General features: G+C 37.3%; 1 protein-coding gene across 1 annotated transcript; it reads left to right on the forward strand.

Annotated features, from left to right (window-relative positions):
• Positions 1-3,098: 3,098 nt before the first annotated feature.
• Positions 3,099-11,402, forward strand: LOC134531797 (eukaryotic translation initiation factor 3 subunit A-like). The gene is made up of 2 exons (XM_063367777.1): positions 3,099-3,170; positions 11,004-11,402. Exons 1-2 carry the CDS (start codon positions 3,099-3,101, stop codon positions 11,400-11,402), a joined length of 471 nt encoding a protein of 156 aa, XP_063223847.1.
• Positions 11,403-11,504: the final 102 nt, after the last annotated feature.

Raw genomic sequence — 11,504 nt, forward strand, 5'->3', positions numbered from 1 at the left:
TTAGACAACCCTGCTCTTAATTACCACCGATAATTTTTTTAAACAAAACCTGACATACATAGTTAGGCCTCAGATGAAAATAAACGATTTGGCATTCCAAAACCAATTAAGAAGCTAACAAAAAAATGTGAGCCAGTCTTTTACTACTCGCCAGTGATGTGTAAACATCTGACCTAGGTAACAAGTATACTCATCTGTTTTCATGACGTTCATGTTAGCAATAATACGAAAATCGGACACGAAATAGTAACGTAGAATTATTTAAAATAATGCTGAGAGTGATAAATAAACTGGTAAATAAAATAGTCGCTTTCAAATACTAACATTTCTGTATGCGAACCACACACATACTAGCTATCTGAGCCCGTGACTAGAATTCGCTGCCTGAAACTTAAACGTTGCTTGCCACCATCAAATGTAGATAACAAATAGCAGCACGAAACAACTGGAAATTTAAAACTATAAGAAACGGCTCCGATGAAACCCCGCCTTTGGACCTGATTTTCGACCAAGAATTTTGTTAAAATATTGCCCATCTTTCTAAAATTCAATAAACAGTTAATAAAAAAATTACGCACACGTTAGAAGTTATACTACTAAAATATTAACCTACAACCTTTTTAAAACACATATAATAACAATAAGTATATGTTTGTATATTTATTATGCTTAATCGTCTGAAATCAGTCTGTAAATACTTCCTACAAACAAACCTTAAACTTACGGAGCTGATTCAACATTATTATGATGTTGAAAAAAATTTCCAGTGACGAGATTAGAACCACTTCCACCAAGCACGTGCTCTATAGCTGTGCTACTGAGCCTATTGGGAGTTTAGAAGGAGAATATGTATTATAATATTTGTAATGCTACTTTTAAAATGTTATTTTAAAAAAATTGATTACTTTTTCTATGACTATTTTAGTTCACCAAATGTATTCCAAGGTAGTTTTATTTGGCACACCAATATTTTTGGTATGTCTCCTAATGTACGGGTTTATGTTGCTAGACGTGGGTTTGCTATCTTTGTATCATATAATTGTGTCTTAGTGTCAAGTCGATGGACTTTCTTTCCATTTTCACGAAATTACTCTCACCAAATACCTTATACCGAGAGCTAAGATGTTTACACATTAAAATTACAATTGCCTTTCACAAGGTTTCTAAAGAATTTTACCATTATCTGTACGGCTGAAATGTGAAATATTATTACTGCTTAAAAAATTGATTGTGAGTAATATTACTACTTACCTCGAACACTTAATAATAGTAACAAGATCATTAAGTCAGTTTCATCGTGCTCTAATTCTGATAGGTATATTGATGTTCTACTATGAGCAATAAAGACATACTCGAATACATCACTAATATAAAAAGCACATATTTTTCTACAGTGTTTGCATTGACGGCTGCATAATATCGCACGGAGTGCAAAGGAATGTAAAATATCGTATGCAGTGATAAGGATATCGCATGCAGTGACGAGGAATTTATAATATAGCAACGAGTGGCAAATATAATATAAATAAATAAATAAATAAATATAGCATGCAGCGGCAAGGACTGTATAATATCACATTTAGTGACAAGGACGGAGCGATTTCGCATACAGCGACAATAGCTCTATAATGTCGCATGCAGTGACGACTGTACAGTAGCGCATACACATTTAATGAGTAGAGACAACACACATCAGTCCAGAGAAGGGTGCAGTTATTCCCTCTGTTCCTACAGGTAAGACAAGGGTCAGGTGGACCTAACAGCCCGCCAGCTTGGACAAACTTGTTATCAGCTTAACCGCCCGAGGTTTGTTCGGGGAGAGGGGTTGGGGGAGCGGAGAGGCAAGATAACACAGGTGTTGTTTGGTAACGAGGCTCGGGTGCGCGCTTTTAAATACCCCATCCCTCCCCACCCCCAGTGCTCGAACTTCCACCCTCCAATCCTGTAACTTAATTATCTGATCGCTGAGTGTACGAGGGTCGAGCAGCCCTTCCACGCCAGCGGCCCCCCCTCCTACCCACCAGCTCCACTTGCTAAGTGTAGAGGGCAGCCACAACGAGGCCGTGCTGGTGTGACCACGACATTCCCGCACCTCGTAGAGCAGTAGAGGTAGAGCAGCATTCATTAGTCTTGTAGAGGTAGACGTCTACAATTAGTCAATGCAAGCTAAATACTTGCATACATTTTGTCAAGTAGAAGTAGACGTCTACAATTATTCAGTGCAAATAAAAATACCTAAATACCCCCATCCATTTAGTCTAGTATAGTAGACTTCTAGAATTAGTCAGTGTAAGCAAAATTACCTGTATACCTTTAGCCTAGTTGAGATAAACTTCTATAATTAGTCCGCGCAAGCGATAACACCTGCAGCCCTTTAGTCTAGTAGCGTTAATTAAAAAACTACAATTATTCAGTGCAAGAAAAAATACCGTCATGCCTTTAGTCTAGTAGTGGTAGATATTTGCAATAAGGCAGTTAAGCAAAAGTGAAAAGTACCTGGTATGTATCTCGATGGCCGTGAAGTCAAAGACGTAAGATGTTCGTACCTGACATGGTTAGAATTTTTTCGCTTACAACGTGTGTAAGTAAAAATACTGCATTCCTATTAGTAGTCTAGTAGAGATTATTTTCACACTGATGCAATAAATAAAACTTTTTTCCTTGGAAATAACTGTTTTACATCTAGGGTGACAATCTTTGCAGAGTTAATTTAGATGTGTGAAACTTAAATTTAATTGCCGTTGTTGAGGCAAAAAATAGCACGTAAGTTTTTAAAGTGATAAGGAAAAAAATATTAAATAATTAAAAAGTTGTGACGTTCAAACATTATAATGATTAAAAGGGAAAAAGACATGAAAAAAACACAAAACCCCGACTTTGTACCTGAATTTCAAAAATGAATTTTATTAAAATACTACAAATCTTGTTAAAATTCAGTAAACAGTTAATACTATAAAGTTGCCGTTGGGTGTTGTGAACTTTGGTTCGCGTCATCCGCCACAGATGGCAGCACGGTGGTTGTTACACATATCCGTTCCTTGACTTCCGTCGCATTCACGAAGTTACTCCCCAACAATTGCCGTACACGGAGAGCTAAGATGTTGCACATGAATAAACAACACGAGGAGAGCGCGGAGGGAGACCAGGTCTCCGGTGGCAAGCCGCTGCTCGTAGGGCGTCTCACATCAGACATGGCGGCTATCAGCTCGCAACAAGCTCGGCCCACAGATCTCTCACTCCGCCGCTTACACTCCGTTGTATTGCCAATTAAATAATTACAATTTCGCAACTGCAAATTGAGATTACTGTTCCTTTCGTGGCTAAGAGTAGAATAGACAAATAGCAATTCACAAAATGTAATGTTAATAGACATTTAAATTATTGTGCAAAATTATAGACAGAAATTTAACTATAAAAATATTACAAATTGAAAAGGGGCCCTCAGGTTACAAGTGCAAGATAACACTGTAATGTTAATTTTTGTAAATGTAACATAAATTATCACGTAAAGTTACAGATATTTGTAAATTATTTACATTTACTTGAAAACAACTGTATCACTACAAAATAGCGTTCGCAGTTATACTGGGTTTGGATTCTTACCCGGGCATTTATGCTTTATGTTGTCCCAGTAAGTCCAATAGTTAAAGATATGCTTAAAACGTCCCCTGAATAGCTTTCCAGTATTAACTCTGCACTTAATAAGCATGACACAAAAAATAAAGTTAAAATGTTGTATATTCGGTTATCTTTTCCATGGTTTAAAAAATGATGCCCGAATGAAACATCAATTAAAGTATAAAATTAAGCGCCAATTTTTCTACAAAAATACTTAGAATTATCTTGAAAAACGTATTGTATATATGAAAATGTACAATATCTTTCTTGGCAACTGATTTTTAAAGGAACTCTTTGTAAAAGTCCAGAATTTTTTTTCTGTGTGCCGTTTCTTTTCCGAAAGGGGGCATGCAAGATTGTGACTTCAAGTACGAACAACCCCACTCGAATGCTTCTGCGACTGGATGACAGTGTTTCGGTCCTAAGTTAGTTGGAGGACGCGATGGTAGGAAGCATACACTACAGACCCACGGGTTGACCCGGCGCCGAGCTGTACCTCCATTTAGACCACACGTCGCGTGACTTCAGCTGGAGAAACCTGGGAAGGGGGGGGGGGGGGGGAGACGGACTCGTGGCCACGGAAGAAGTGTGATTCACTCAATAACACTCACACCCTCAGCAACCAACGCACTGTTGCCACCAGCCAAGCTCACACAGACTACAATTATCGAACGAGTGAAGTTTTGCGATCTCTTCAATCAACGATGGACAAACCAAAATCAATGTCGCCAATGCACACTGCGGTATGTTACAATGCAAACGTGTTGCAGTTTTAATGAGCTCTAGGAGAAACATCGTCCTCTATAGGATTAAGCCGAAGTCATATTGTTCTTCGGTGATATACGAGTGGAGTCCACGCGCGACAGAAGTTAAACTTCTTGCTTATTATATTATTAGGTAAAATGTAAAGATACAACTCTATATGCCTACACGTTGTTCGATAAATCTATTTTGTTATTATTTATGATGTTTGACATGTTTATTCAAATCATAATAATGTACCTAAGCCATGTGTTCCTAAGAAAATTATAAAATGTATTTTCACAATTATCTATGAGGACTGTCACACTAAGTTTCAATGCACTCGGAATAGGATCCTTATTTTAAAGTAATATGAAAATTTTCCTCAAATAATTCAGATGCGAAATTAATAATTACGTATTATTAGTAGGTAATATTTCGTGAATCAAGTATTTTCCATTCAAAGGTTCAAAAGGGATTTCCAACAGAAAATACAACGTTTTAATTTGTAAATTAGTTACAGCTTATGTCAGAAATACTAATTATCCCAAGCGTTGCACGATTATGTCAGTACCAAAAATACAATCGCATATAGATCATTAAACACAGTATCAGGAAACTCTGTCGAGAAGAAAAAGACTATGTAGGCAAAGGATCTGGCTTGTCTTTGTCTTCAGTAAACCGATTGGAGATAAGAATTAATCAGTTAGAGCCAATGCAGAAATAAATGTTTAACTTTAACTTTAAAAAGTGTTTCTGCAGAAGTGTAGGATTTATGTAATAAATTGTACCATTTAACAATTTACCAATTAATTTTTTGCATCGATCAAGCATTGAACAAAGGACAGATATCGATCGAAGCAATCAGTACTTATATTAATCGTAGATTTTTTGATGAATTATGAAATTTTTCCTGAATTTTTAGCTAAATAATTACAGATTTATAAGATGGCGTCCAAATGTCAAAATGGCGAGCACCACAATAATAATAAATGATTACTGCACTCTAGTGGGTCAAAATTGAACTAATTTGGCGGTAGCGCACTCTAGCAGACGAAAACAAGATAGTGTATTCCAGCAGACGAAACCAGATGGCAGAGGTCAGTGTCAGCGGCTTCAGTGAAGGAAGGATCCGTCGTCGTTTTTTTATTTGCCCTCACCAGGTTCTAAACGAGGACATCAGTTCGTTTTTTAAATAATAATTTATTAAAATTGGATTAATTAAATTTTTTTTATAAATTTTCAAAGTTTTCCCGATTTTCTAGTTAAATAATAATTACAGATATTCAATCTGGCAGTAGTGACATCATAATCCAAGATGGCGGAGTGTTTTGATATAAATATTTATTATTTTTATGACTTTTAGATTTTTTCCGAATTTTTCTTATGATAATTACGAATATTCTAGATGGCAGTCGTAACGATAATTGCAGCGGTTAGGTCAAAATTGAAGATGGCGGGTGTGACGTAAAACATTTTTATCAAGAAATTTTCTAGTTTTCTCACCGGGAATCGAACTCAGGACCGAAATCGATTTTATAATTATACAATTGAAGTAAGGGTTTTTTTTTTTTTTTTAATTTTCGGAATTTTTTTGTTTCAAATTTAAAGAATTTGAATTTTAGGTCAAGGTTCTGTTTCTGATATCAGCGGCTTATGGCGGCTTGCTTTTAGGAGTCTTAAGTCTTTTGAGGTTTTTTGAATTCCGAATGTTCGAATTTTTGAAGAATAAAACGGGAAATGTTTCCTCAAAATGACAATTTTTCACTCGAAATAGGGATTTTTTTTTTTAGAAATTTTGGCAAATTTTGAGTCCAAGATGGCTGACGTGACTTCACAATCAACGATGGTGGTCGGCACCACAGGCATCACAGCCAGAAGCCAGTCCCAGCGGGAACATTCGTATACTACAATCGTCGAAATATACTTCTGAACTACAGGATTGGTTCTTATATACTGATTTAGTTCTGAAACCTTTCACGTTTATTTAACATTAAACAGCTACCAAAAAATTAGTTCCTTGCACAAACTGTTTCTTAACATTAAAAGATAAATATTTTTTTGCACCACTTCCTATTCAATCATAGATTTAGTAAAACATATATATTTAACTATCCAAAAACAAAACTTACAGCTTGAAAGTAAACAAACTTTTAACACAATTTTTCATACATCATAGAGAACACATGAATATATAGTAATTATTACGAGTACAATTGTCTTGGAAATACAACTGTTAAAATATTTAACAATAGGAAACATAATTCTCTTTGGCTGAAGTCGCAGATGAAAAAAATTTATATGCAAGTATGCGTGCGCTAATTTTGCTATAGCGCAAGTATTAATGAGTGCAAGTATGCAAGTATGTAAATTGTGCAAGTATGGAAGTGTACAAGTATGCAAGTAAGTATGTAATTGTGCAATTATGCAAGTATTCAAGTATGTAATTGTGCAAGTATGCAAGTGTACAAGTATTCAAGTATGTAATTGTGCAAGTATGCAAGTGTACAAGTATGCAAGTATGTAATAGTGCAATTATGCAATTGTGCAAGTATGGAAGTATTTAAGTGTCAAGTATGCAGGTGTGCATGCATGCAAATATGCAAGTGTGCAAGCATTCAGGTATGCAATTATGCTGTGTCATTTCTACCTCTCCCCTGCCGTCTTCTCCTCTACCTGTTCCCCCACCACGCACCTAACTATTACCATTGAATATATATATATATATATATATATATATATATATATATAATGTACATTATTATATATATTCAATGCTATTACACTCCTCTCCCGAATTCCCTACCAAGTACTATTCCCTTCGTGCGATCGGAATTTCCGTAACGCTCAAAAATTTTAGCCCTAACAACAAATAAATTTCGCTTCAATTATTTAATATGGGTTTCTTCTAAGTTCGCGTGTTTCAATGAAGCATATGTTCTTGCAAGATCATTCCGAATACTCTACGATCTAAGTGAATATAGAGTGACTGGAACGTGCTTGCCACAATGGGTTTGCGACTTTTCCACGCCAAAATAGGAGCAAACTCCTCGGAGTCGGCGACTCCCGGAGGCAGCGTGATGGCGACAAGAGGATCGTTGTTCGCCAACGTAATGAAGGCGGCGGCGACTCGAGTCTAACAAAGTTAATTTCATCGCGAGTGCTGCCTCGCGGCAGCGCACCCGCCGGAGTTCCAGCGCGAGCCAACTCCGCAACTCCAGGAGCACAGGCGCACTCATTTACAACCTGGCGCGATGCTTCTCGTCGCCTCCTTGCTGTGCACATAGTCCAATCAGCTCAGCTTGGGTAGCTGCAATTCGTGATGACAGCCATGCAGCGCTGATAAGAACGTCGAAGGATGTAGTAGATGCGTAACGGATCTATGATCTGAAATGTAGATCACCAGAGAGAAATTCTCTACAGCTCTCGTGTCACTTCGCCAGGAAGCAGAGGACAAAAAAAAAGCGAAGTTCTACTCTATTTACGGAATAACGCTAATTTTTCATGACCCTCATTCAAGTTCCATGAGTGGTTATCGGAAAACAAATTATTCAGAAAATATAGTCTGTGTCACGTAACTTTTCTCAAAAATGACAGTTCTGAAAAGTGGACTACTTATAATACTGCATTAGTGGTTCTGTCAACAGCATTTGTAATCAGCATCATGTGGTTGTCGGTCTTTGTAAAAAAAAACATAGTATGATGCCCTGCAAAAAAAAAAAAAAAAAAAAAAAAACTAAATTATTGGTGATACTAGTCCTTAAAATACATGAAAAATTTGATCACTCATGGCTAGAGAATTCCATTCCGGGATTTGGGATGGCAAATAAAAACACTCAAAAAGTATGTAAAAATCTGTTTTTTCATCGTACTAACAAAATAATTATTTGTCCTTACACAATATCCATTTATGAGTAATCAAACTTGAATTCACACAATCACAATAGCTTTCCACAAAAATCAACGAGATCCTCTTAAAATTAAAGAAACTAACAATATTATATATAATTAATAAATTAAACAAATTAAATACGAACAAAAATCAACAACTCTATACCACATAACAGCAACATAAAACATTTCATATATCAAAATAAGAATCAGTCAAACTAACATTTAGTATGGTCAAAAACTCAATATTTTAAATCTAGTATTTTTGGGAATTGTAAAAATACGATCGAAGAAATAACAAGCTGTCCAATATTTGGTTACCCAGTCTGCTTCTTAATCTATTGCACATATATGCTGCTGCTTAACCCTTTTTCACCCCTCAGGGGTGGATTTGCGCAATATATAAAATTTGTAGGTTGATTTTTTGAATGTTAAATATTGTACCAAAAATCTTTTCTTTAGTTTAATTAGTTTCAGAGATATAGTTAATTATACTAAACAATATTTACCCTTTTCCACCACCTTTTCTGTTGAATTCTGTAATTATATGTCTTAGCTTTTAAGTTAGGCAAAGACATTTTTAATAAAATAAAGTTCATCAAAATCCGAGAAGTAGTTTTCGATTGATGCTCTAACAGACAAACTACAATACAGGCAAAAGACAAAAAATTTAAAAATCTGCATTTTTGAGTTCTCAATAATGTAAATACCCATTTACAACAGTTTTTTTCCTCTATAGTTTCAAGAAATGTACAGACATTTTGCGTCGAACAGTCTTATTATTAGTATAGATATATAATAGAGAAAGTATTTTAAATATAACACTTAGAGTTTGCATGATTTTTAATTGAACGAATATACACAATCACTGAATTTTGTCACTGTATCATAGTAATTACATAGAAATAACGGGTTAGGGGGTAGGGCGTATTAATGCACCACATAAATTTATGGAAAATAAATATGATCCCCCAACTATTTCAATGAAATTATTTGCCTACTACAAAAAAAATTCGTGGTGGTTGTAGACCATCTAGACGCTCAGTGCTTCATCGTAAATATATATTTTTTTATTATTTACATTGAAATTATTGTTCCATAACCACTGATATTTTATTTTAATTTGATATTAGGAGATTGTGGTTGCATTGTGGCGCATAATCAGTGAATACCTCCTCTGCTCCTAATAGCCCGATACTATTAAATGATGTGGTTCGCTCAAAAAGTGGGTTCCAATATTATTGATAATAAACACCGAGAGCATGATGAATTAACTGTTAAACGGAACAATAAGTAAACTTTTTATTTTCTTTCAGTAATTACCAGTAAAAGAAGATGCACGCTTAGTTTGAATGTATAGAGTCATAATAAGAATACGTTATTTTGTCAGGGGACACAGGTACCAATGTTACACATAAAAAAAACAAGATAATCAGAAATCACAGGCGTTAAACCAAGCAAGGATTCGGATGGATGGTCTCGAAAACAGACTTAAAAAATGAGATGATACTAACTACTCGAAGGTACGAAGTACGAGACTCTTATTGCCTGCCGTCCTTGAGACACAGCGTGACAAGATACATTAGAGACTAATACTGGACAGCTCTATACTAACAAACATTACAGGTGATAGTGTGGAAAATAACCTAGAGGGAAAAGGCCTGACTAAAAATTTATTTTAAAGAATAAAGGATATTTTTTTTGTCTGGTACCAACATGACTAACTTATTATCAATAAATTTGTAACCCTGATGGTTTATTTTCTCCATAAATTTTTATAATGACTATACAATATTTTTTTACCACAAAATAATGTTATTTACGTTGTCAGTGTCGTTACCACATGTATTAAACAGATACATTGTTCATACTAGGCATATCGTTCGCCATCTATCGGACTGACTTGAGAGCAACGCCAGCTTTTCACACAAAAATCTTGGAGATGTCCGGTATTAGTGTGTCTAGTGTGTTTGGCCTACGTGGAACTCCAAGGGGCTGGCATAGCAGGAAACCATTTAATCTGAAAACACGCTACTCGCTTCGCGCCAACTGAAGGAAGAAGGCCGCAGGCATTGCTACTTAACACAAAAACCACTCACAAAATCTCTTGGTCGATGAAGAGGGGGGGGGGGGGGGGGGCGGATTGCAACTGTCTCTGGGCCAGCAAAGCTTCGTGTTCATAAGCTGAGTACTGGTTCGTAATTAACACGCGAGATTCAAACGTTTACTATTTATTTGTTTAAATATTTTTAAGGGGTTATATCCTTTTTTTATGGATACATTATTAGGATGTGTGAAATCAATATAATACTAGCGTAAGAATAAATTCACTTATTTAAAAGTTATTAATTATATTCCCATTTCATGAATATGAAAACAATAAATATTTATAAAAGTATATGTATTTTTTAAAAAACTGTTTTTTACCTAGAAAAAAACATAACTAGTTTCTTTGCCACAACAAATTTTAGGAACATTTTCAGGCCTGAATGTTTTGTTGTGCATTGAAACACAAGTCCCCAACACCACCTAGAAAAAAAACGTGTGCACAGCGTTATCGACATATCACCACATCAGGCTTTCTACGGTCTAAGGCTGAATTGAAACACAGACACTTTGCTGTTGCAAACTTTGATTCATGTACCAGCGACAGTATGCGACGCAGAAACAGACTCTAACACTCCACGAGCACAGCTTGTCGGCGACGCAGTGGCACGCGTTGTCGCGCATAGGCTAGAGGCTGGAGGCGGTAGGTTGGAGGCTGGAAGCGGGAGGCTGCAGGCGGGTGGCGGGAGGCGGGAGGCGGGAGGTTGGAGGCGGGAGGCTCGAGGTTGGAGGCGGGAGGCTGGACGCGGGAGGCTGTAGACTGGAGGCTGGAGGCTGGAGGCTGGAGGCTGCAGGCGGGAGGCTGGAGGCTGGATGCAGGAGACTGGAGGCTGCAGGCGGGAGGCTGGAGGCTGGATGCTGGAGGCGGGAATCTGGAGGCTGGAGGCTGGAGGCGGGAGGCTGGAGGCGGGAGGCTGGAGGCGGGAGGCTGTAGACTGGAGGCTGGATGCGGGAAGTTGGAGGTTGGAGGTTGGAGGCGGGAGGCTGGAGGCGGGAAGCTGGAGGCTGGAGGTTGGAGGCGGGAGGCTGGAGGCGGGAGGCTGTAGACTGGAGGTTGGAGGCTGGAGGCTGCAGGCGGGAAGCTGGAGGCTGGATGCTGGAGGCGGGAATCTGGAGGCTGGAGGTTGGAGGCGGGAGGCTGGAGGCGG

The sequence above is a fragment of the Bacillus rossius genome, chromosome 1 (assembly GCF_032445375.1).
Source record: "Bacillus rossius redtenbacheri isolate Brsri chromosome 1, Brsri_v3, whole genome shotgun sequence".
Lineage (NCBI taxonomy): Eukaryota > Metazoa > Arthropoda > Insecta > Phasmatodea > Bacillidae > Bacillus > Bacillus rossius.